Consider the following 27,778-nt stretch of genomic DNA (forward strand, 5'->3'; position numbering starts at 1 on the left):
CGGGCATAAGAGCCTTATGTCACGCATATCTTAGGCTGCAGTCGGCGTAACGAGGTTCCTGAATCAGGAGCATTCATTACGCCGGCGCAAGTAAGCAATTGCGCTGCGTAACTATGGTTACGCAGGCGCAATTGCTCTCTGAATCCGGGCCACTGTATTTATCGGCGTATACCGCGCACTTTTTTGCCCTGAAAATCAGGACAAAATCGTGGGTGCGCGATATACGCCGATACCCACGTCGAGTTTGAACCACTGCGCCGGCATGTACCGAGCGCAGTACACTCATGTCCTCGGTCATGTCCTGGACGTACAGGACGTGACCGCGAGAGGAGCCGAGCCTGCCCGACTATACCCGAGTGTACTGCGCTCGGTATATGCCGGCGCAGTGGTTCAAACTCGGCGCGGGGATCGAGCGGGGAGGACACCGCAGAAGGACGCCGGACCGACGAGGAGGACACCACCGAAGCCGCAGACGGACGCCGGACCCGACGAGGCCGCCGATGGACACCAAAACTCTAAGTACTAAAATGTTTTTTTTTTACAGGAATGTGGGTCCACTTTAGGGGTGCACGCTATACGCCGGAGCGCGCAATACCCTGATAAGTACGGTAGGTGGAAAGAAAAACAAATTGAAAAATGGTGGTGTAATGATCCCCATTATATAGTTTGGGACGAGCCTACTGACTCTGACTTCTCCCTTTCCCAGCTTCTGTACGGAAATCACACACAGGGATCTGCGATCCTGCAGACAGCCATGTAAACAATGTCCTCCCATTGTGTGCCAAGTCTGCACTCCGCACAAGTTTGTTATTCAGTGTTGTGCTATATTGCAGAGTTTGGAGGGGAGTGGCAGCGGGCGGGGTTTGCGGCGATGTGGGCGGGGCCAGGAGAAGCTTGCAATGAATGTAATAGTGTGAAGCTCTCAGGCTGGCTGTGTACACACACTCCACACTCTTCTCTCATAGACACATGCCAGGTAGCTGCTGGGTGTATGTCTGCACCATACTACACATCGCCCGACAAGCTGCATCCACACACCATGATGAACGGCTTCCCCTCCGAGGACTTAGCCCGGGATAGCGGGGGAGAGGTCACCTCCCCGACAGCTGCCATCCCCGCCGGGGCTCTGGGTCCCCTCAACGGGCAACTGTGCTGTCTGCGGGACGAGGGGGAGCGCTGCACCCGGCCTGCGGGCAATGCCAGCTTCAGCAAGAGGATCCAGAAGAGCATCTCCCAGAAGAAAGTCAAGATCGACCTGGACAAGACGGTAAGTGGCCGTCAGACCTCTGCCATGGCATGCTGACACTCAGTGCTATTGTGTAGTTCGGGCTGCAGAGGAGGCCGGTGTGCGATCGGGGACAACAACAAACTAGACAAGTCATCCGCATTGCATGACTGATGAGATCCACACAATGATCACTCTGCACTACACCAGCAGAGACACAATGATCACACACACTGCACAACACAAGGATCACTCTGCACTGCTCAGCAGACACACACTGCACTGCACAACACAATGATCACTCTGCACTACACCAGCAGAGACACACAGATCACACACTGCACAACACAATGATCACTCTGCACTACACCAGCAGAGACACACACTGCACAACACAATGATCACTCTGCACTACACCAGCAGACACACAATGATCACACACTGCACAACGCAAGGATCACTCTGCACTACACCAGCAGACACACAGATCACACACTGCACAACACAATGATCACTCTGCATTACACCAGCAGACACTGCACAACACAATGATCACTGCACTACACCAGCAGACACACACTGCACTACACAATAATCACTCTGCACTATACCAGCAGACACACAATGAACACATACTACATATCACACAAAGATCATTCTGCACTACACAGGACACACACACACATCAATCACACTACACAAGACACACACCAATAACACACAATGATCACTCTGCACTACACCAGCAGACACACACCGATCACACACTGCACAACGCAATGATCACTCTGCACAACTCCAGCAGACACACACACACACACAATGATCACTGCACTACACCAGCAGACACAATCGTCATTCTGCACAACTCCAGCAGGCACACACACACTGCACAACACAATGATCACTCTGCACTACAACAGCAGACATAATGATCACTCTGCACTACACAGGACACACATACACATCAGTCACACAAAATGCTCCCTCTGCACTGACACAAGACACACACAATGGTCACTTTGCACTACACCAGACACACTGATAACACTTTACACATGATCTACACACTGCACAACACAATCCACACTACACCATCCATACACTGATCACACTCTGCACATACATCAGACACACACACACAACACCAGACACACACTTTACACATGGTCTACACATTGCACACACAATGCCATGCCTGGATCGCACACACAGCTGCTTCCTGTCATGTGAAACTTCATGCGATGGCTGTGTGCAGTGTGCTTAGTGCTGTGTCTGCTATCACTGCGATGTAAACATTCGGCATGGAGTTCCTCTTTGTGTGGATGTCGGTGATACGTGGCGGCTCCCCGGGAGGAGGAGGAGGGGGGATCGGGTGTACAGTGTGTGGCGGGGCCGGGAAGGACTTTGCTTTTGTTCTGCTGCCTGCAATCAGTCAAGTGGCAGGTTGTTGCCTGTTAGGGACAGAACAAGTGTCAGCCATGGAGGGGACATTTCCTGCACCGTCCACACTGAGAGCAAAGGACAGGCGGGAGGCTACACCACGGTGCATGACATGTGTGTACACTGAGGGGACTTGTATACACTGGATGCAGCACAACACCACCTCTGTGTACATGTGTCTCCTCCACCACTACAGGGACTGGGTTGTCCTCTGTGTACACCAGGGCTGGGGTTTCTGCTCAGTCTGGAGGAAGCTGAATGTGCAGCATGAGAAATGACATGTGCTCATAGGTCCTCTGTGTACATGGTGCCTCCAACCAGTGCTGGCATTTCTTCTGTGTACACGTTTCTTCAACCAGTACAAGGACTACTGTGTGTGTGTTAGTGGCTTATACACCAATATAAGGACTGCAGTTTCCTCTGTATACAGGGCTCCTCCACCAGTATAGGGACTGGGTGTCCTCTGTATACAAGGCTCCTCCACCAGTATAGGGACTGGGTGTCCTCTGTATACAAGGCTCCTCCACCAGTATAGGGACTGGGATGTCCTCTGTATACAGGGCTCCTCTACCAGTATAGGGACTGGGATGTCCTCTGTATACAGGGCTCCTCCACCAGTATAGGGACTGGGATGTCCTCTGTATACAGGGCTCCTCTACCAGTATAGGGACTGGGATGTCCTCTGTATACAGGGCTCCTCCACCAGTATAGGGACTGGGTGTCCTCTGTATACAAGGCTCCTCCACCAGTATAGGGACTGGGATGTCCTCTGTATACAGGGCTCCTCCACCAGTATAGGGACTGGGATGTCCTCTGTATACAGGGCTCCTCTACCAGTATAGGGACTGGGATGTCCTCTGTATACAGGGCTCCTCCACCAGTATAGGGACTGGGATGTCCTCTGTATACAGGGCTCCTCTACCAGTATAGGGACTGGGATGTCCTCTGTATACAGGGCTCCTCCACCAGTATAGGGACTGGGTGTCCTCTGTATACAAGGCTCCTCCACCAGTATAGGGACTGGGATGTCCTCTGTATACAGGGCTCCTCCACCAGTATAGGGACTGGGATGTCCTCTGTATACAGGGCTCCTCTACCAGTATAGGGACTGGGATGTCCTCTGTATACAGGGCTCCTCCACCACTATAGGGACTGGGATGTCCTCTGTATACAGGGCTCCTCTACCAGTATAGGGACTGGGATGTCCTCTGTATACAGGGCTCCTCTACCAGTATAGGGACTGGGGGTGTCCTCTGTATACAGGTCTCCTCCACCAGTATAAGGACTGTTGTATACAGGGCTCTTCTACCAGTATAGGGACTGGGGTGTCCTCTGTATACAGGGCTCTTCCACCAGTATAGGGATTGAGGTATCTGCTGTATACAGGGCTCCTCCACCAGTGCATGGACTGGGGGTGTCTTCTATGTGCAGGGCTGCTCAGCCAGTACAAGGACTGGGGTTCCCTCTGTGTACGTGGCCTCTACACCAATATAATGACTGCAGTCCCCTTTGTATACAGGGCTCCTCCACCAGTATATGAACTGATGTATCTTCTGTATACAGGGCTACTCAACCAGTACAAGGACTGGGGTTTCCTCTGTGTATGTGACTTCTTCACCAATTTAATGACTGTGGTTCCCACTGTATGCAGGGCTCCTCCACCAGTATAGGGACTGAGGTATCCTCTGGGAATAGGGCTCTTCCACAAGTACAAGGACCAGGGTGTCCTATGAGTATGTGAGTCCTCCACCACTACAGGGACTGGGGTGTCCTCTGTGAACAATTAAGTAAAATGTTTCATTTGCAAATGCTTGTGGAGAAGGTTTGCAGCAAGTGTGTGCTGTAGCAGCTGTCAGCTGGAAGCCGGTATCAGCATGTGTCAAAGCATATGTCACCAGCACACCATAGATCTTCAGGATGGCATCCAAATGCCTGATAAAGGGGTCCTGAGTGGCCCCAGAACATCATTTTATTGCTGTCATGTGATCACTTTTTTTAAACTTTTGGACACTGTTCTGAAGATCTGTGGTGTGCTGGATATGCATTGACTCTGTGTACAAGACTCCTCCACCAGTACAGAGACACTGGGATTTCTGCTCTATACGTGGCTCTTCCACCAGTACTGACTGGGTTATCCTCTGTGTACAAGACTCCTCCACCAGTACAGACACTGGGATTTCTGCTCTATACATGGCTCTTTTACCAGTACTAACTGGGTTATCCTCTGTGTACAAGACTCCTCCACCAGTACAGAGACACTGGGATTTCTGCTCTATACATGGCTCTTCCACCAGTACTGACTGGGTTATCCTCTGTGTACAAGACTCCTCCACCAGTACAGACACTGGGATTTCTGCTCTATACGTGGCTCCTCCACCAGTACTGACTGGGTTATCCTCTGTGTACAAGACTCCTCCACCAGTACAGAGACACTGGGATTTCTGCTCTATACATGGCTCTTCCACCAGTACTGACTGGGTTATCCTCTGTGTACAAGACTCCTCCACCAGTACAGACACTGGGATTTCTGCTCTATACGTGGCTCCTCCACCAGTACTGACTGGGTTATCCTCTGTGTACAAGACTCCTCCACCAGTACAGACACTGGGATTTCTGCTATATACATGGCTCTTCCACCAGTACTGACTGGGTTATCCTCTGTGTACAGAACTCCTCCACCAGTACAGACACTGGGATTTCTGCTCTATACATGGCTCTTTTACCAGTACTAACTGGGTTATCCTCTGTGTACAAGACTCCTCCACCAGTACAGACACTGGGATTTCTGCTCTATACACGGCTCCTCCACCAGTACTGACTGGGTTATCCTCCTGTGTACAAGACCCTTCCACCAGTACAGACACTGGGATTTCTGCCCTATACATGGCTCTTCCACCAGTACTGACTGGGTCTGGATCTCCAGGGGATGGCTTGGGCACGTGGGTGCTTTAGTAGCTGTCAACTGGAAACCGGTATCTAGAGGCCTAGCACACCAGGGAATAGCATCCAAATACCTGATGAAGGGGTCCTGCGTGGCCCCAAAACATCACTATTTTACTGCTGTGATGTGATCTTTTATTTTTTCAAAATTTTGGACACTGTTCTGAAGATTTATGGTGTGCTGGCAATCTATCCGGTGACTTTGTGCATATGGCTCTTCTACCAGTAAAGGGACTGGGGTTTCTGCTGTATACATGACTCCTCTAGTACTGAGAATGGGTGTCCTCTGTGTACACCAGGACTGGGGTTTCTGCTGTATACATGACTCCTCCAGTACTGAGAATGGGTGTCCTCTGTGTACACCAGGACTGGGGTTTCTGCTGTATACATGACTCCTCCAGTACTGAGAATGGGTGTCCTCTGTGTACACCAGGACTGGGGTTTCTGCTCAGTCTGGAGGAGTTTGAATGTGTAGTATGAGAAATGACATGTACTGGGGTGTCCTCTGTGCCTCCACCAGTACTGGGATTTCTTCTATATACATGGCTTCTCAACCAGTACAAGGACTGAGGTGTCCTCTGTGTACATGGCTTATACACCAATATAAACACTGCAGTTCCCTCAGTGTGCGTGGCTCCTCCACAAGTACAGGGGCTTAAGTGTCCTCTGTGTACACAGCTCATTCACCAGTACAAGCACCGTGGTGTCCTATGTGTATGTGAGTCTCACCACTACATGGACTTGGGTCTCTGTACAATCAAGTAAAATATTCCCTTTGCAAACGCTCTTGGAGAAGGTTTGCAGCAAGTGTGTGCTGTAGAAACTGTCAGCTGAATACCGGTATCAACAACATGAGTCAAAGCATATGTCACCAGCACACCATAGATCTTCAGAATGGCATCCAAATGCCTGATGAAGGGGTCGTGGGTGGCCCTAAATCATCACAATTTACTATATGGTTTGATCACTTTAATAAACTTTAGACGCTATTCTGAAGACCCAATGGTGTGCTGGTGATATATGCACCTTTTGGGGGACGGTTTTCATGTACACAGCTCATCGACCTCTGTATATGGCTAGTACACCAGTACACAGTACAAGGACTGGGTTGTCCTCTCTGTATATGCCTCACACACCAATACTGTGCAAGGACTGGGTTGTCCTCTCTGTATATGGCTACTACACCAGTACAAGCACTGGGTTGTCCTCTCTATATGGCTCACACACCAGTACTGTACAAGGTTGTGCTCTCTGTATGTGGTTCTCATACCAGTACAAGCACTGGGTTGTCCTCTCAGTATATGGCTCGTACACCAGTACAAGGATTGTGTTGTCCTCTCTCTGTATATGGCTCGTACACCAGTACAAGGATTGGGTTGTCCTTCCTCTGTATATGGCTCGTACACCAGTACAAGGATTGGGTTGTCCTCTCTCTGTATATGGCTCGTACACCAGTACAAGGATTGGGTTGTCCTCCCTGTATATGGCTCGTACACCAGTACAAGGATGGGGTTGTCCTCTCTCTGTATATGGCTCGTACACCAGTACAAGGATTGGGCAGTCCTCTCTGTATATGGCTCGTACACCAGTACAAGGATTGGGTTGTCCTCTCTGTATATGGCTTGTACACCAGTACAAGGATTGGGTTGTCCTCTCTGTATATGGCTCGTACACCAGTACAAGGATTGGGTTGTCCTCTCTGTATATGGCTCGTACACCAGTACAAGGATTGGGTTGTCCTCTCTGTATATGGCTCGTACACCAGTACAAGGATTGGGTTGTCCTCTCTGTATATGGCTCGTACACCAGTATTGGCACTGAGGTTTCTGTTCACTCTGAAGGAAATTGCATGTGATGCATGAGAAAGGGAAGTTGTTTTGTCTGGTCTGCCAAGCCTGGATTATTTAGTGATCACACACAGCTAACCCATTCTCCAGATGGGATTTTCATTGTTTTATCAGTTTTACACTCTATTGCTTTTAGGCTTCTGGAATGCAATTGTCCAGCTAGTGTATAAATGGTAATAATGTAGCGCTAACTTAAGTAAAGTGCTAAAGTGAGCAGAATATATTCAATATTCAGTGAAGTCCATAATGAAGTCCAAACAGTGAATTAACAATCCAAAATTCATAAGATGTGCAAATGAAGTATATTCTGTTAATCCTAAATTCAAAAAAGGTGCTTGTGTAATCCAAAATATAAAAATGTAATTGATTGTAGATGTGAAAAAGTCCATCAATTCTTAAAACACTTGCTTCCATAATCCGCAATCCACCAATAGTGTGCCCCAACCTCTCACCTCAAATGAAGACCCCAGCGGATCTAGTAGGGCTTCTGGTAGTAATGATCCTTACTGGCGATTTCAACTCCACTTTTCTCTTTAAAGCGGGGGTTCACCCGTACATAACTATTTTTCCCCTTAGATGGATGCTCGTTTTGTCTAGGGGAATCGGCTAGTTGTTTTAAAATATGAGCTGTACTTACCGTTTACGAGATGCATATTCTCCGCCGCTTCCGGGTATGGGCTGCGGGACTGGGCATTCCTATTTTGATTGACAGTCTTCCGAGAGGCTTCCGACGGTCACATCCATCGCGTCACGATTTTCCGAAAGAAGCCGAACGTCGGTGCGCAGGCGCAGTATAGAGCCGCACCGACGTTCGGCTTCTTTCGGCTACTAGTGACGCGATGGATGCGACCATCGGAAGCCTCTCGGAAGGCTGTCAATCAAGAAGGAACGCCCGCTCCCGAAGACCCATACCCGGAAGCGACGGAGAAGATGCATCTCGAAAACGGTAAGTACAGCTCATATTTTAAAACAACTAGCCGATTCCCCTAGACAAAACGAGCATCCATCTAAGGGGAAAAATTGTTTTATGGGTGAACTCCCGCTTTAACGCACCAGAGTAAAGTAAAAAAGTAAAGCAGTGGTTTGAGGATATAAATAAAGTGTTCTCCCACTGTGCACAATACCGGAAGTGGCATCACTAATCACGTGACGTTATCAACAGCTTAATAAAGTCACGTCATTAGTGACTCAACGCGTCGGGAGGAGCCGGGTGACGCCACTTCCGGTCACGGCCGAGATCAGAAGTCCTTGATCTTATCGATGTTGACTGTTCCAAATTGATATGTAAATTTGCTGCTTTGATTATATTTTTATATATGTAATTACTACACTATGGAGATTATTATTCTACATGATTTTATATAGTGCCAACAGTTTATGCAGCGCTTTACAATGTAGAGGGAGGATAGCACAATTACAGTACAGTTCAATACAGGAGGGCCCTGCTCGTAGAGCTTACATTCTAAAGGGAGGGGGTGGTACAAAAGGTAAAAGCTGCAGAGAATGATTTGATGGGGGTGGCTCTGGGACAGTTGTTAGGTGGATTAGGAATAGTCTTTCCTGAATAAATGAGTTTTCAGGGCTCGCCTAAAGGTAGACAGGGTAGGGGCAGAGGATGGGAGAGGCTCTGGAGAAGTCCTGAAAGCGAGCATCGAAGGAGGTAAGAAGGGAGCTAAAGAGCAGGAGGTCCTGGGAGGAGCGGACGATTTGGGCAATATCTCCAGATGAGGTTGGTGATGTAGATGGGGGCGGTGTTGTGAATGGCCTTGTATGCTGTGGTTAGCATTTTGAATTTTACACAGTGGGGTAGGGAAAGCCAGTGAAGTGAGTGGCAAGGGAGATTTCCTTTATCTTTTGAGTCTTGAATGGAGGAGATTAACGAGGACGCATTGTGCACAGTGGGAGAACACTATTTATATCCCCAACCACTGCTTTATCCTTGCCTGGTCTGGAAGAGAAAAGTGGAGTTGAAATCGCCAGTAAGGATCATTACTACCAGAAGCCCTACTAGACCCGTTGGGGTCATCATTTGAGGTCAGAGGGTGGGGCAAACTATTGGTGGATTGCGGATGGTGGAAGCAAGCGCGACTACACTTTCTAATGCCGCATACACCCGATCATTTTTCGGCATGTAAAAAACGAAGTTTTTCAGCATATAGAAAAAACAACGTTTTTTCTAACTTCGTCATTAAAACGACGTTGCCCACACACGGTCGTTTAAAAAAAATGCTCCCACACATGATCATTTTAAATGACATTTTTTTAAAACGTCGTTTTTTTACATGCTGAAAATTGATCGTGTGTACGCGGCATACGAATTGATGTTTGTTTCTGCACTGGAATTTTTCACATCCTACTATCAATTTAATTTTTATATTTTGGATTACACAAGCACCTTCTTTGAATTTAGGATTAAAGGAATATACTTCATTTGCACATGCTTTTTTTGGATTGTTAATTCACCGTTTGGACTTAATTATGGACTGTATTGAATATATTCTGTTCACATTGGCACTTTACTTGAGTTAGTGCCACATTATTACTATTTATATAATCTGTTTGTGGGGACGCTTTTTCAATGTTAGCTTCCACTCCTTAAATTTTTATTTTTTGGTTTGCGCATTTAGTTTTTTCTTAATCAATGTCCAGCTAGTGGGCCAGATTCAGAAAGATCAGCGGATCTTTCTGCTGGCGTAACGTATCTCATTTACGTTACGCCGCCGCAAGTTCTTCAGGTAAGTGCTTTATTCACAAAGCACTTGCCTGTAAAGTAGCGGCGGCGTTTTGTAAATCACCCGGCGGAATTCAAATTTGGCGGGTATCATTTTAATGATGCGCGTCCCGGCGCCGAACGAACGGCGCATGCGCCGGCCGCGACTGAATCACAGTGCACATGCTCCAAATGACGTCGGCAAATCATCATGCTTTCGACGTGAACGTAAATTACGTCCAGCCGTATTCGCGAAACGACTTACGCAAACAACGTAAAAATTTCAAAACTCGGCGTGGGAACGACGGCCATACTTAACATAGGATACGCCGCACATACCCCTCATATAGCAGGGGTAACTTTACGCCGGAAAAAGCCGAATGCAAACGACGTAAAAAAAAAAAGCGCCGGGCGGTCGTTCGTTTCTGAATCGACGTAAATACTAATTTGCATATTCCTCTCGTAAACAAACGGAAGCGCCACCTAGCGGCCAGCGTGAAATTGCAGCCTAAGATCCGACAGTGTAAGTCACTTACACCTGTCGGATCTTAGGGATGTCTATGCGTAACCTGATTCTATGAATCAGGCGCATAGATCTGACGGCCGGACTCTGAGATACGGCGGCGTATCAGGAGATACGCCGCCGTATCTCTTTTCTGAATCCGACCCAGTGTGTTTTTATTATGTACAGTATGTATATGCACACACCTTGTGTATCCAAATAGTCCCAAAGACAAGGACAGCTTTACGGTAATACACGTTTCTTTTTGGGCTACAGATATGCTAGTAATGCAATAAAAACACATATAGGGATACATTTTCTAATAGTTCATGAGATGGTGAAATACAATCTTTCTGCATTTTCTCAAATGTTTTTCATTGATGTTTTTAATTACCAAATATTTTACAATTATTTTGCATATGGTTTAGTATTTTCTAAACATTTAAATGCACTTTTCTGATGTATTATGACGGGGATGAATTCCCCCAGCACCTGGCAGAAGGTTCTAGCAGTAGCTGAGAGTCTCCAGTACAAGCTATCAGATGTTAGATCTCAGCAGTGTAGGCAGTACAGCCTGGAAGTTGTTTGATTAGTGCCTGGGGTTATTATTACTAGGGTTGTCACCTGGTGGGTAGACATCAGACTAGTTGGCAATATTATTATTAGGAAAGAGATCATAAAGCCAGTGTTTTTCCCTAGGAAAGGTGGCAGTCCTTTGTTATTACACTCCATCTCTCTTACACTTTAAAGGGCTTGTAAAAGGTTTGTTTTTTATTTTCTAAATAGGTTTCTTTAACCTCCCTGGTGGTAATCCCAAGTCTGGCTCGGGGTGGAAATCCAGTACCATTAGTGGTATCCCCGAGCCAGACTCGGGATCGCAGCATAGGATGCATTAAGGTGAAAAAAACAGGAACCTTTACAACCCCTTTTAACTCTTTATTCTTTTCTGGCAATAACCTGGTCTGGGCAGATTTCTGCCAGTCACAGGCTGTCTCGCACCCCTCCAGCCTGTGTTTTAGAATAATAGGATAGTGACACCTCCATCAATCAAGATGTAATATCCTGCCATCAGTGTGTTAAAGTGGTTGTAAACCCACTTTAACCTACAGGTAAGCCTACATTAAGGCTTACCTGTAGGTGCAACAAATATCTCCCAAACCTAAAAGGTTTAGGAGATATTTGCAGAAATGATAGGCGCCGATGTCTACGGCGCATGAGCGCCATAGCCAACGGCGTAGGCGCACTGAAAGTTCAGTTTTTGTCAATCGCATTATCGGGGTTAATGCCGTGATTTCGCACATGCACGGGAGTGACATCATCGCCACTCCGGCCAATCACAGCGCCGAAGCGGCGATTAACAGGAAGAAGATGCGAGGAGACATGGTGGCGGAAGGGAACGAAGAGGACTTCGATCTCAGGTAAGTGCCACATAATGAGCTAGTATGCTATGCATACTAGCTCATTATGCCTTTTCTCTTGCAGGTTATTCCCCCCCCCCCCGTTTTTCGGGGGGGGGGGGGTTTACTTCCTCTTTAAGCTGGTTAGTGGGCATGGAGGAGGGAGGGAGTGGGATGTCATTTATCACTGTATATGCTCACATGTGGGATTCTATAATCACATGGGCTGCTCAGATGTGATAGGGAGGAAATGCTCAGCTTAGAAACTCACTGAATGAATATACAGCTGCAAAATCCCTAGCTGAATTGGAAACATGGACAGAAGGGGAAATAGAGAACAGCAGGATCAACCATTTTTTTTGCAGATCGCAGAAAACAAATCCCATAGTGAATGAATGAGTATGAACATCATGTAATACAGCATCTATTGATCCTTTTTAATGATATGGGTTTTATGCCAGGAATACATTAAGGTGAAAAAAAAAGGGGGTCGAGGAATAATCTGTAATAATGTACCTTGTTCCTTACTCGAGTCTAGTGGGATTCCGAATCGCACCTTTTCTGTCCTGTGTCCCGAGTTGTGGGCAGTCTGCACAGCATGCATCATAGAGGAAGCCTGCTGGAGCAAGGAATACATGAAGTCTTGTAGCTTACTCCTGTACCCCTAGACTTGACAAGCATTTAAAGGGAAAGTTTGTGTTTTAATGAAAGGACACCAATATCCCATAAGTAGGGATCCATTTGTAACAGCCTACTTACTCATACAGCATACGCTTTCTCTGTTTTTAGGCAAGGCATCTTTATATTTGTGACTTCCACAAGAACTTAATTCAGAGTGTAAGGAACAGACGGAAACGGAAGGGTAGTGATGATGACGAGGGGGACTCCCCAGTCCATGACACTGATACTCCCGAGGTATGCTTTTCAAATTTATGTTTTTATCTGTGTACTATTGTGACCGAACTGTGTATTTATTACTTTATGGTTCTGTATTTGTAGCAAGCCTTTAACCACTTCAATACCAGGCACTAAACCCCCCCCCCCCTCCCCTTCCTGCCCAAGCCAATTTTTAGCTTTCAGCGCTGTCACTTTTTAAATGGCAATTGCGCGGTCATGCAACACTGTACCCAAACAACATTTTTATCATTTTGTTTCCACAAATAGAGCTTTCTTTTGGTGGTATGTGATCACCTCTGCTGTTTTTTTATTTGTTTCTAAACAAATAAAAATTAAAAAAACAAAATTCTAGATTTTATAACAGAAAGTTTTCTCCTTCACTGATGGGCACTGATGAGCTTCACTGACGGGCACTGATATGCAGCGCTGATGGGCATTGATAGGCTGCACTTATGGGTGGCACTGATAGGTGGCACTGGCAGGTATTATATGCACTAATTGACAGCTGCCTGGGCACTGATTGGAATTTCCCTGTTGGTCTAGGGTGGCATATCTGTTGGGGTTCCTTTGTGGACATCCCTGGTATTTCTGGGTGGGCATCCGCGGGGGGGACTGTGCTGACAAACAATCAGCACAGACCCCCTTTGTCAGGAGAGCCACTGATTGGCTCTCCTCTACTCGCGTCTATTAGATGCGAGTGAGGAAAAGCCGATAAACGTCTCTTCCTGTTTACCTAGTGATCAGCCGTGATTGGACATGGCTGATCACATGGTAAAGAGCCCCTGTCAGAGGCTATTTACCAAAATCGGTGATGCAGTGTGTCAGACTGACACACCACACCACACCACTGATCGCCACGCTGCGCACCCCCACGGGCACACGATCGTGGCATATCCTGCTGGACGTCATATGACACCCAGTCAGGATAACTGAACAACTTCCCAGCCGTCATTCTGCTATAGGCCGGGTGGGAAGTGGTTAAAGGATAGTTTATTGAGGCATTTAAAAAGGGAACTGTTTTGCCTTTTAACGTGTAACTAGAGGCATTTTTTTTGTTTTAGATTTGGTGGAGAGGGATTAGAGAACCCGTCCGGCTCTTATAGATGTCTGCACCCCCGTTAGTGAGATCCCCCCTATATTTGTCATATTTACTGTGATCATCAAAATGAAAGTAAAATAAATTCCCACATTTTGGGTTGTCCCCAGAACAGCAATAGAGGGGAAGACTTCCCGTGGGGACACTAGTTTGGGTGACAACCAGGGATTACATCTCCTTGGAGGGATTTCCTCTCTTGCTGTTTTTGCTGTGGGACAGGAAGGGAAGGGAAATCCCCCCCTCCCCCCATGGGAAATGGATGGCCAACCCTCCCTTTAGGCTCCATTCACACTAATGCTTTTTTTGATGCATTTTGCAGAAATGCAGGGACACTTTTAATTTGTAATAGAATTCAATGGACCCGCATCCAAAACGCAAATGCCGCGATTTGCGTTTTTTTTTTTTTTAACCAGTTTATAGCTGGTTATTAAAGGAAATGTAAAAAAATAAAAATTGATGTAAAAAAATTAGAAACGCAAATCGCGGTAAAAACGCACGTCAAAAAAATGCAGCAAGCACCGCAAAAAGCACTGCAAAAATGCTAAAAAGCAACATGCATAGGTGTGAATCGAGCCTAACACTATCCAAAATGAAGAAGAGAAAAGTTTTGACTTTAGTTCTACTTTTAAGTAATATGTCACTCTTGCTATCCCATCTAACCGTGCTTGTGCATTGAGTCAGTTGTAAGCTCTTTATTGCTCCCTATCTGATGGCATATCTCTATTAATAACTACATACCCGCTGTGAAAACTCTGAAAATCTGACTTTTTGGCCTCTTTCACATGTGTGCCGACAGCTGTACACCCCAGTCCTTGTGCCAGGTATACAGCAAAAATCCTAGCCCTGTACTGCATGTACTTATTTAGCTGGGAGGCACGCATGCAAACTATCAGATGTATTGTTACACGTGTACAGCCGCAGCAAGTTAGTGATTTATATGGGTGGTTGTATGCAAACACTGTCCTTCATAGGCACCTTCCAGACACACACACATGTGCCCTTTTCACGTTGTATGACCCTCTGCAGCCATGAGAATGAGACCTCAACGTATAGTCAGGGTTTACACAGTTTTACTGTGTACAGTGACATCATTCCTCCTTTCCAGATTGGCTGGAACAATTCTTTTATTTTCTGATGGCTAATAGAAAAAGTCTGTGACCCCCTCCCACAGCTGATTTTCTTTTTTTTCCTGTGTAGTCACTGGGACAGAAAATCAAAGCATGTTTCCCCCCAACGGAGGCAGACTCCAGTAAATTTCTTTTTTAAAGAAAAGTTTTTTTTTTTTTTTAGTTTTTGTTTGTTTTTTGTTTTTTTCGCTGGAGTTTTTTTTTATAGGTTAGTGGAGGAAATAGGAACCATTCTGTCACATGAACGTTAAATCTTGCAAAAGGAACTGTGCAAAATGATTCTCTTCCTCCTGGCTTAAACAAGAACCACTGTTTGCTTAGGGGCAGATCCACGCACATCGGCGCATATATCCGCCGGGCGCAGCGTATCTAAGATACACTACACCGCCGGAACTTATTATTTTTTTTTTAATCCTCAAAGAATTTGCGCCGTAAGTTACGGCGGCGTAGTGTATCTTTGGCGGCGTAAGGGCTCGGAATTCCAATGGATGGGATGGGGGCGTGTTTTATGTAAATACGTCGAGACCCGACGTAAACAACGTTTCTTTTTGAACGGCGCATGCGCCGTCCGTGGGGGTATCCCAGTGCGCATGCTCGAAATTAAACCAGAACAAGCCAATGCTTACGCCATACTTAACATTGAGTAAGCCTCATAATAGCAGGGGTAACTATACGCCGGAAAAAGCCCAACGCAAACAACGTAAAAAAATGCACCGGACGTACGTTCGTGGATCGCCGTAACTAGCTAATTTGCATACTCGACGCGGAATTCAATGGAAACGCCACCTAGCGGCCGGCGGAAAAATGCATCTACGATCCGACAACGTACTAAGACATACAGTAGGTGAACCCGATTTTGTGTCAATCTCGCTCTCTTTCTCGGCGAGATTGAGCACCTACGAGCCCCATCGCGGGAGCCAGCGCCGAGCTGGCTTGCCGCGATGGAGACAGAGCCGTCATAGAAGCGACGGGAGATCCGACTTGGATTCCCGCCAATTCTACACGTGTGCGGCATTTGTTATGAATCCTGAGGGGGAAGTCCCCGCCGGATTTTAAATAAAAATCCGGCATGGGTCCCCCCTCAGGAGCATATCGGGCCCTTAGGTCTGTTATGGGTTGTAAGGAGAGCCCCCCTACGCCGAAAAAACGGCGTAGGGGGTCCCCCTACAATCCATACCAGACCCGTATCCAAAGCACGCTACCCGGCCAGCCAGGAAGGGAGTGGGGACGAGCGAGCGCCCCCCCCTCCTGAGCCGTACCAGGCTGCATGCCCTCAACATGGGGGGGTTGGGTGCTCTGGGGCAGGGGGGCGCACTGCGGCCCCCCACCTCAGAGCACCCTGTCCCCATGTTGATGAGGACAGGGCCCCTTCCCGACAACCCTGGCCGTTGGTTGTCGGGGTATGCGGGCGGGAGGCTTATCGGAATCTGGGAGCCCCCTTTAATAAGGTGGCCCCCAGATACCGGCCCCCCACCCTAAGTGAATGAGTATGGGGTACATCGTACCCCTACCCATTCACCTGCAAGAAAAGTGGTAAAAACACAAATAAACCACACAGTGTATTAAAATATTTTATTTTTCTGCTCCGGAGGCCGCCCCCTGTCTTCTTTATTAGCTCTTTTACCAGGGGGGGCTTCTTCTTTGACGTCTTCGGGTGGGTGGGGGCCGCCGTCTGGTTCTCTTCCACCGCCGGGGGGGGTGGCTTTTAAAAAAGCCCCCACCCCCCCGGCGGGTTTCCTCCGGCGTCTTCGGCGGGGCTCTTCTTCTTCCGCTATCCCGACGGGTCTTCTCCGCTATCCGGGGGGTCTCGCCGCTCTCCGCTGTTGACTCGTCGCACCCCGGTTCTTCGTCTCGCAGTCCGGTCCCTTCTTCCGTGCTGTACGTCTTCTTCCGCGCTGTGACGTCATGTTCTTCACTTCTCTTCTTCTCCCGATGTTGACTCGCCGGTCCTCCTCGTTGAAATGACGGATGCGCGCCTTGCATCGGACCTATATAGGCCTCACAGTCCCATCATGCTCTGTACCTACCCATGTGATACCTACCACATGGGTAGGTACAGAGCATGATGGGACTGTGAGGCCTATATAGGTCCGATGCAAGGCGCGCATGCGTCATTTCAGCGAGGAGGACCGGCGAGTCAACATCGGGAGAAGAAGAGAAGTGAAGAACATGACGTCACAGCGCGGAAGAAGACGTACAGCACGGAAGAAGGGACCGGACTGCGAGACGAAGAACCGGGGTGCGACGAGTCAACAGCGGAGAGCGGCGAGACCCCCCGGATAGCGGAGAAGACCCGTCGGGATAGCGGAAGAAGAAGAGCCCCGCCGAAGACGCCGGAGGAAACCCGCCGGGGGGGTGGGGGCTTTTTTAAAAGCCACCCCCCCCGGCGGTGGAAGAGAACCAGACGGCGGCCCCCACCCACCCGAAGACGTCAAAGAAGAAGCCCCCCCTGGTAAAAGAGCTAATAAAGAAGACAGGGGGCGGCCTCCGGAGCAGAAAAATAAAATATTTTAATACACTGTGTGGTTTATTTGTGTTTTTACCACTTTTCTTGCAGGTGAATGGGTAGGGGTACGATGTACCCCATACTCATTCACTTAGGGTGGGGGGCCGGTATCTGGGGGCCCCCTTATTAAAGGGGGCTCCCAGATTCCGATAAGCCTCCCGCCCGCATACCCCGACAACCAACGGCCAGGGTTGTCGGGAAGGGGCCCTGTCCTCATCAACATGGGGACAGGGTGCTCTGAGGTGGGGGGGCCGCAGTGCGCCCCCCTGCCCCAGAGCACCCAACCCCCCCATGTTGAGGGCATGCAGCCTGGTACGGCTCAGGAGGGGGGGGGGCGCTCGCTCGTCCCCACTCCCTTCCTGGCTGGCCGGGTAGCGTGCTTTGGATACGGGTCTGGTATGGATTGTAGGGGGACCCCCTACGCCGTTTTTTCGGCGTAGGGGGGCTCTCCTTACAACCCATAACAGACCTAAGGGCCCGGTATGCTCCTGAGGGGGGACCCATGCCGGATTTTTATTTAAAATCCGGCGGGGACTTCCCCTTCAGGATTCATAACAAACGCCGCACACGTGTAGAATTGGCGGGAATCCAAGTCGGATCTCCCGTCGCTTCTATGACGCGCTTGCTGGGATGTGCTGTCACTATTCCAGTAAATGCAAGATGTCGGCGAGATCTCGGCACCGTGTCGCCGAGTATCAGCGCGACGCTGTCGTGCTAAAAGCACAATATCACAAACACCTACTGTACGCCTGTCGGATCGATCCGAGATGCAGTTGTATCTTGTTTTGTAGATACAAAACAAAGATACGACGCAGGAAATTTTAAATTACGCGGCGTATCAATAGATACGCCGGCGTAATTCTTTTGTGGCTCTGCCCCTTAGTGTTTAAAGGAAACCTATACTGAGAAAAGTACTTTGAGTAATAGACCAGGAACAGAAATGTAGATCTTTTGGGGATTTTCCACTTAACATTGACTGAGAAATCATTGAGGCCAAAGGCAGCCAGGCAATGATCATTTTTTATTATTTTTGTGTGAAATAACTTACAGATTTTACCAGAACACACACAAGATGAATTTTGAATGATTGGAAGCATAAGAGTGCAAAGACTTCGTTGGCCACCCAGTGTTGGGGCAATAGTGTTTGGTGATGGTAGATTTCTTTGACTTGGGGCCCTTTTTCACACGGATCCGTGATGATCCGCTCCGCGAACCTCCGCTTGCTCAGCGGGGTTCACTCCGCTGAGCCGGCGGATGACAGGGCGGTCTCGCACACTGTGCAGGGACCGCCCTGTCAGATCTCTGCTCTCCCTTTACAACTCCTTTAATGATTACCTGTTTATTTCAATTGGCTGATCGATATTGTGGTTAAACTCACTATCTATTAAAGTAATTTTAAGGCCTCATGCACACTGGATGTTAAAATAACGTTATAAAAACGCTAGTAGCTTTGCAGTGAGTTTTTCAAAGTTTTTGCAATAGTTTTTTTTTTTTTGTGTGTTTTTCCGGTTTAGCGTTTTTTTTTTTTGCGTTTTTGATCCATTGAAGAAAAAAACATGCTAATAAACGCAGTGTTTTTGAGCGTTTATTAGCGTTTTGTTTTACGTTTGATCATTTTTACAGCTCAAAGCAGCTTAAAAACTCCTCAACCCACTAGTTTACTGCCATCCACTTCCTCATCACAGTGTTTGACAGCAACAGGAGCCAATATCTTCCACTGAAGTCTCCATGTCCTGTGAGGAGGGAAAGAGAGAAAGCAGTGCTATTGCTCTCAGGTACAGTGCTGCTTAGATAAGTATTTAGGGGGGTTTGGGGGGAGCTGATCACAGAAGAGTTTTTTTGGGAATAGTCTTACCTGAGAGAACTTTAGAGCAAACATGTTCTTGGTATTGGGAACCGTCTAACCTGAGAGAACTTTAGAGCAAACATGTTCTTGGTATTGGGAACCGTCTAACCTGAGAGAACTTTAGAGCAAACATGTTCTTGGTGTTGGGAACCGTCTAACCTGAGAGAACTTTAGAGCAAACATGTTCTTGGTGTTGGGAACCATCTAACCTGAGAGAACTTTAGAGCAAACTTGTTCTAGGTGTTGGGAACCGTCTAACCTGAGAGAACTTTAGAGCAAACTTGTTCTTGGTGTTGGGAACCGCCTGGCCCAGAAGAAAGACCTGAACACCCTCTTTTGGCACTTCTGTGTACAAAGGCCTTCAAGAAATCATTTTGCAGGTACTCTATGGCTTTTCAGTCATAACAGATAAATTATATAAAACCGCCTGCTATCCCTAGACCTGTATTTTTCAATACTGTTTTATAGTCATATAAAATAGAGAATCTATCTTGTAATTTATGCTATAACATCTTATCTCCCGTTGTGTGAACATCTGTGGTGAGGAAAACAATTTTGTAGGAAACTGTTTTGAAGGCCGTTTAAAAAACTGAAAAAATAAAATAAAAATTCAGATGGTATCATGTAGTTAGAAGTCGTAAAAATAATCCTTGCAGCAACCTTGATTTTTATATAGCTTTTTAATGTTCTAGGTGGACCTTTTCCAGTTGCAAGTAAACACATTAAGAAGATATAAGAGGCATTTCAAACTACAAGCACGGCCTGGACTGAATAAAGCACAGCTTGTTGAAGTAGGTTTTCTGAAAATGTTGAAGTATGCTGACAGTTGCATAGTATATTTGTATTCTTGAAAGAATTGTCATCACATTTTTAATGCAGTTTGTCCTTGTGATATTACAGGTTTATTCAACAAAAGTAAAAACGCTGTAATGTGAAGTAAGCCATATAATCCAGTCTAAGAATGGATTAAAGGATGAGTGCACGTTCATGGCCTGCGCACTTATCCTATCTGTGCCCCCTGAGCTAAAGTAGCCCACCCTTGCCTGCTCCAGATGTGTACTTAATTATATGTCCTGGTCGGCTGCAGTGTTTACATCAGCTGTTGAAATGTTTTTTGCCGGGCAGTGTCTGTGCATTTGATCCCCATAGACGTCTATGGAGTCATCTTCCAGAGATAAGAGGCGGTAGACAGCCCCATAGATATCTATGGGAATCGATTGCGCAGGTGCATGTAGCACATAGATGATTTCCCCATGATATGTAAACATTGCAGCAGGCTGTGGGATGGGATAAATATTCATTTGCATCATGCAAGGGGTAACTACTTTATTTGAAGAGAATGCAGAAAGGATATGTGCCCTTTCTGTGAAATTGTATTTATCCTGCTATGAGAAGCAGCCACTTATAAAAAACCTTTCCTAAAGCACGTTGTTATATAAGCCATAAATGGTGCCTGAAGATCCATTGAACTGTTCTTTAAAAAAGCTTTCTCCATAATAAGGAAATTCCACCTTTTTCTATTTTCCTCCTGAGCAAAGTTCCCAAGTGTGTGCACAGAGCTTGTCATATCAAGAGCACACAAAGATTTGCTAGTGATAAATACAAGCAGGAGATGGGCTTTACATAACATCTTTTTTTTTTTAATGTGATCCTATTTTCCTACAATATATGTACAGTGGGGAAAACAATTATTTGATCTTCTGCAGATTTTTTATGTTTGGCCACTTTTAAAGAAATTAAGTGTGTGTGTGTATGTGTTTGTATATGTACGATTTTATATATATATATATATATATATTTATCATAGGTGTATTTTAAATTAAGTTGCAGTTTGGTGAGTAAAATAATTATTTGATCCCCAAACATGACTTGTTACTTGGCGGAGAAACCTTTGTTGGCAAGCACAGAGGTAAGATGTTTTTCAGGTTTGCACACATCTCAAGAGGGGTTTTGGTCCACTCTTCTTTACAGATCTAAATACTTAAGGTTTCTTAGCTGTCACTTGAAAACTCAAAGTTTCAGCTCCCTTCATAATTTTGTTTATAGAATTAAGGTCTGGAGACTGGCTAGGCCACTCCGTGGTCTTAATGTGCTTCTTCTTGAGCTACTCCTCTGTTGCCTTGGTGGTATGTTTTGGGTCATTGTCATGCTGGAAGACCCATCCATGACCCATCTTCAGTGTTCTGGCTGAAGGAAGAAGGTTCTCATCCAATATTTTACAATACCTTGCCCGTCCATTGGCCCCTCCATGCGGAAAAGTCAACCTGTACCTTTAGCCGTTATGTTTCCACCTCTGTGCTTGACTGTAGGGATGGCGTTCTTGGGGTCATAGTCAGAATTTTTCTTCCTCCAGACACAGTAAGTCCAGTTGATGCCAAAGAGCTAAATGTTGGTCTTATCTGACCACCGCACGTTATCCCATTTCTTCTCTCAATAAGTTAGATGTTTATTGGCAAACTTCAGATGAGCCTGTATATGTTCCTTCTTAAAGGAGGGGGACCTTGTGGGCGCTGCAGGATTTCAATCCATGACGATGTATTACGCTATCAATGGTTTGTTTGGTGACCATGGTCCCAACTGCCTTGAAATGCCATTCACAAACTCCTCCCGTGTAGTTCTGGGCTGATCCCTCCCTTTTCTCATGATCATTCTTACCCCATGAGGTGAACTCTTACATGGAGCTCTAGGCCGAGGGCAATTGATGGTTACTTTGTATTTCTTCCATTTTCAAATAATCGCTCCAAAACAGTAGTCTCCTTCTCACCAAGCTTCTTGCTGATGGTCTTGTAGCCCATTCCAGCCCTGTGCAGGTCTACAATCTTGTCCCTGATGTCCTTTGACAGCTCTTTTGATCTTGCCCATGATGGTGAGGTTTGAGTGGAAGAAAGAGATTCTGTGGACAGGTGACAAGTTGTCGTTAAAGCGGATCTCCACTCTAAAGTGAAGTCGCGCTGATCGGCACCCTCCCCCCCTCCGGTGTCACATTTGACACCTTTCAGGGGGGAGGGGGGTGCAGATACCTGTCTACAGACAGGTATCTGCACCCACTTCCGGCCCTACGATGCGGGCAAAAGACGGGTTTTTTCCTTGCATCCCGTCCGTCCCCCGTTGTATGCTGGGAACACTCGGCTCCCAGCACACAGCGGGAGCCAATCGGCGGGCGCAGCGCGACTCGCGCATGCGCCATAGGGAACCGGGCAGTGAAGCCGGAGCGCTTCACTTCCTGGTTCCCTCACCGTGGATGGAGGGGGGAGCAGCAGGGTGACGAGCGATCGGCTCGTCATCTGCTGCGATCGGCGCTGGACTCCAGGACAGGTAAGTGTCCTTATATTAAAAGTCAGCAGCTGCAGTATTTGTAGCTGCTGGCTTTTAATATATTTTTTTAGTGGCACATCCGCTTTAAGAGCACCTTCTTAAATTGACAGGACTGATCTGTCTACCACATGAGCACATACTATGTAGCCAGTCTGTGGGAGCCAGATTTATTGTAGGGCTGCAACTAACGATTATTTTCATAATCGATTAGTTGGCCGATTATTGTTTTGATTAATTGGATAATAGCCTTTTAAAAAAAAAAGATTGCATTTTTTTTAAATTATTTTGGGCCAATTTGTTGTTGGGCAGATTACAAAACACAAATTGCCGCAAAAACACATTACATGCTTTTCTGCAGCTTCTCCATTGAAGTATATTGAACCAAAAAAAAAAACACTGTTTTGCATTAAAAAGTCCTTGCCCTTTCCAAATACGCAGCAGCTGAAAAAAAATTATGGATGTGAATGTGTCCCATAGGAAAACATGTAAATGAACTGTAGTGTGTTTCTGCAAAAAGCACCAAAAACAGAGGTGTGACCCCACCTGAGATGTTTAGTAACATAATGGGGTTAAAAAAACAAAAATAAGTACAAAAAGAGCAAATAATCGCTACTGTAAGGGGTTAATTTTTTTTTTTTACTGTGGGACAGTGAAAGTAATATTTACAGTAGCGATTTTGCTTTTTTGTACTATATAGGGCTAATTTTTTTTTTTTTTTAACCCCAGTAAGTGGCCGATTAATCGATTATGAAAATTGTAATCGATTAATTTCATAATCGATTAGTTGTCGATTAATCGATTTGTTGGTTCGGCCCTAATTTATTGTTTGTTGGTAGCAGATTAAATACTGTAATTATTTTACTCACTGAACTGCAACTCAATTTATAACCCACTTCTTTTTTTTTTTTTTGTTGTTTTTCATTAATGTTTATTAAGAGGTTTACAGATAACTGAGATCCTACAACATAAGACAATTTAAAACCCCTTTATCGTGGTTTTTTTCTGTCTTTTTGGTTAATATTCTGTCTTTGTTATTTAAAATATACCTATGATAAAATGTATAGACCCTTCAGTTCTTTGTAAGTGGGCAATCTGCAGGGGATCAAAAAATGTTCCCCACTGTATATTATATAATTTGCATTCTAAATTAATCTAACTGGGGCTCAGGGGTTGACTTGAACGAACGAACGAACATGCATGCATACATACATTTAGAAATCCTAGCTGAACTTTGAAGGACTAGGTAGAGCTTTTTTACCCATTTTAAACACAAGTTGCAAACTAAAATGTAGCCGGCTGTCTTTAGCCAGTTTTTTTGCGGCTAGACCAGACTTTCCCTGCCAGGGTTTCTCATGAGGTAGTTAGGAGTTCCTTCAACAGTGAGCAATAACAAACTGATCTCTCACCTACACTGACCAACAGTGCAAGGGGGCACTTCTACACTGACTATGAAATAAAGGTGCATACCCGTGGTTGCAGGAAAGAAAGTCGCACCATCTATGGCCGGTGAGGGGAGATCTCCTCAGTGGGGTTACAGATGAACATGACAGGTCAAACCTTTCCACATTCTATTTAAAACTAAAACAATTGTTGAGACTGGAGTTGGGCTTTAACAGAGCACAGAATATCTTTATTGTAGACAAATACATTGTATAAAAAAAATGTGTTTAATTGTAAAGGTACCATTTGGCTTATTGTGGAATATGGGGAAAAAAACTCTTGTCAAGGCTATTTGTTTCATCTGACTATTTTTCCCGGTGTCAAATATACTCTCTTGCTGTTTTTGTTTAGATAATTGGAGGCCATTTCAGAACACTTCCAGTGAATGAAAAGGACACACTAACATATTTTATCTGCTCGGTGAAGAACGAAAAAAACAAAGCAGATCACAAATCAGATGGGGGACTCCACTAGAGAAAATCAGACATTTTATGGACAGTTTTGAGTTTGCGCGAGGCCTTGGAATGGAAGGACAGTTGTAAATAATTTTCAGTGTTATTTTAGTGCTTTCTGTGGAAAGGTTATTCATTGTCTCATCTAAAAATGTATCTCTACTTCCGAAGCCTGTAGTTGAGAAATGTCACTTTTCATGACATATAATCTATCATAAACCTGTTTTTTTTTTACCTGGTAGGCAGTACTTTAAGGTGGAAGGTAAACTAGAACTATATACCAAGCTTTATATATATTTTTTTTCATTTTGGATAGAGTGATTAAGGGTTATAACCACTGTCAGATTTATTTTTATTTATTTTTTTGTCATCTGTGTCCCATTGGAGAGATTTCCCTTGACTTCATGTCCAATAGCCACAACAGGAAGCAATAACAAATCCCTACAAATTATGGGAATCCCTTGGGGCACCCCAGGTCGCCAGAACTAGTGTCCACATTGGAAAATTTCCTCTCTATTATGTTTCTGGGGATAACCCAAAATGTAAGATTTTCTTTTACTTTCAGTGTGAATGATGATGGTAAACATGACAAATGGAGAGGTTGAATCTTTCTAACGAGGGCACAGGCAGGAATAAAAACCTAATGGGTGTTCTAATCCATCCCCACTCTCCAAGACTATAAAAAAATGTTTTGCCTTTTAGTTCTATTTTGACTTCCAAAACTTTATGTATAATATACATCTGGAACATGTGTTGCTGGACCTCATGTAGGAACAGTATCTGCGCCATCATGCCATTTCTCTTGCTGTTCCGTCTAACACCACGTCTGCTTAGAGGCTGTTGCAGGCAGTTTATAGCTCCCTCTCTCATACCACAGCTGTCTAGTAATCCTTAGATAGCAGCTGTGAGACTGTAAAAAATTGACTTGACTTCAGAAGTTAGATGTACAATGCCTGTCTAACAAATATACCCAAAACACAATGAAATCCCCTTTTTCTATAGGCCAGAATGACCGTTTACTTTTATATCCTAGATTTGTGAGCTGTCAACCAAAAGAAAAAATAATTACAGCCTATTGGCTAAGAGAATATTTTATCTGGACAAACTTCTGAAGGAGAAGCAGGTTTTTACATAGTTTCACAGCTGCTATCTAAAGATTTCTAGAGATCCCTTTCACACCTGAGCGTTCTGAAGCATCATTTGAAGCTTCACAAAAAAGCACTTCAGTGCTTGACACTAGGAGTTCTATTTTATTCAATGGTGCCTGTTTACACTTGAGTGTAGTGTAAAAAAAATTAAAAAGCCAGCAACTTCCGCAATTGATAAATTTATTGTAGCAGTTGAAGTACAAAATAATACAAGGTCTTGCGTGTTTCAACGTGTAGCCTTGTTCATAGCAATAGAATATTGTGTAGTGTGTCTTGAAGCTTATCTCTCAAAACTTCTGTTGGGAAGAGTCGTGTGTTTTGACCCCAATAGCATTCAATGGGAACGCTTGAAAAATGTGCATAACATGCATTTTGCAGACGTTATCTAGCGTTTTATTGGCTAAAAAAATAAAAAAAACAATATTAAAAATGCTGAAGCATGTCCAAAAATGCTTGCACAAATGCTAAAAAACATGACCAAAGTCGCACAACTAAAATGTAAATTGTTCCAGAGAGCTGTGACAGGAAAGAAGGAGCAGTAGGAAACTTACAACAGCGCTGTGCACAAGTACTGTTACTAAGGGTCATTTTAAAGCCGTTTTTTTCATTTAATTTTTTTTTACTTTTTAGCACTTTTATACATTAGGCCCACTATATTCTATAGTATATACAGTAGTAAAAGGCTGTGTCCAGACCGGCACATTGGAAGATGGAATACAAATGTATAAAGATGTATCATCTTGCTATTTTCAAAAGGACCTTTTGAAATATAATAATTTTAGTTGGTTTAATATAAATGATTTGATTTTCTATTAAACTTTATTTGACCAAAAATGCTTACTTTCCAAGCACCAGATGACCGTACTCTCAGATTGACCCTACAGTATGAACTTGGGTAGTAGGGGTGTCTTGCAATGGTTATTGTGATGCTGACTCTCGCCTAATAGTAAAGCCAGCTATTTCTTTGGAAAGGGGCAGCTACGTACAAAACAAAATATAACTTGTTTAAACCTAATTGATGAATAAGGCGTGAGTGACAGTATGGTAGCTCGCAAGTGTTCCATAAGACCTAATACAAGATTCCTTCACAATAGCAGCCTAGGGCTGCATTTCCAGCACATGAAATGCAGGGCAGTATTTTATAGATTTGCCAGCACTGTGCTGTTATGAGTCCCTTAAAGTGGTTGTAAAGGTTATTTTTTTTTTTTAAATAACAAACCTGTCATACTTGCCTCCACTGTGCAGTTAGTTTTGCACAGAGTGGCCCCGATATTGCTGCTCTGGGGTCCCACGGCGGCTCTCGTGGCTCCTCCTCGCAATAGCTAACTCCCTCTGCGAAGCTGTCTCCCGAGTGGGTTACCTTGCGGGCGCGCTCCCGTGTCATACAGTCGGCTTTCATAGACAGAGTTTATGACTCGGCCCCGCTCCCGGCAGCCGCGCCATTGGATTTGATTGACAGCAGCGGGAGCCAATGTCATGGGATGCATTAAGGTGAAAAAAGCATGAACCCTTACAACCCCTTTATAAGACGTGGTCTGCTTCTCCACAATGTCTCAGTTGTTTTTTTTTATGCATGAATACACAGAGAACAGTTGTAGGAGCACTGGTTCCTACACCACAAATGGTAGCAATCACATTTAATGTGTGCCCCACAGTAAAACTGATTTTATGAAAGCTCAAGAAAAAAGTAGACTTGTTTGAAGGCCTAACTGAGAGTTATTGGCAAATACTACTGCTGTTTGCAGCTAGGCGGTGTTTGGCGGATTTATTTTTATATATGATGGTGAGGAGTACTAATAGAAATGGAAGGAGTTTAGTAAGGAGGAGAAATTATGCCATCTAGCGTGGTCTTATTTCAACAAGACAAGGAGCAGTAACCATAGCAAC

General features: G+C 45.3%; 1 protein-coding gene across 1 annotated transcript; it reads left to right on the top strand.

The window, feature by feature from the left end:
* Positions 1-900: 900 nt before the first annotated feature.
* Positions 901-27,778, top strand: SAP30 (Sin3A associated protein 30). The gene is made up of 4 exons (XM_040333390.1): positions 901-1,267; positions 12,854-12,979; positions 20,229-20,327; positions 24,643-27,778. The coding sequence occupies exons 1-4, from the start codon at positions 992-994 to the stop codon at positions 24,763-24,765; spliced, it is 624 nt and encodes a 207-aa protein (XP_040189324.1). The 5' UTR covers positions 901-991; the 3' UTR covers positions 24,766-27,778.

This window comes from Rana temporaria, chromosome 1, assembly GCF_905171775.1.
Source record: "Rana temporaria chromosome 1, aRanTem1.1, whole genome shotgun sequence".
NCBI classification, from domain to species: Eukaryota; Metazoa; Chordata; class Amphibia; order Anura; family Ranidae; genus Rana; species Rana temporaria.

Bases quoted from the DNA above. Each gene is read 5' to 3' on its own strand.
- SAP30 (XM_040333390.1), top strand. From the start codon at position 992: ATGTCTGCACCATACTACACATCGCCCGACAAGCTGCATCCACACACC. The intron at 1,268-12,853 runs GTAAGTGGCCGT...CTCTGTTTTTAG, and splicing joins AGATCGACCTGGACAAGACG to GCAAGGCATCTTTATATTTG. The intron at 20,328-24,642 runs GTAGGTTTTCTG...GTTTTTGTTTAG, and splicing joins ATAAAGCACAGCTTGTTGAA to ATAATTGGAGGCCATTTCAG.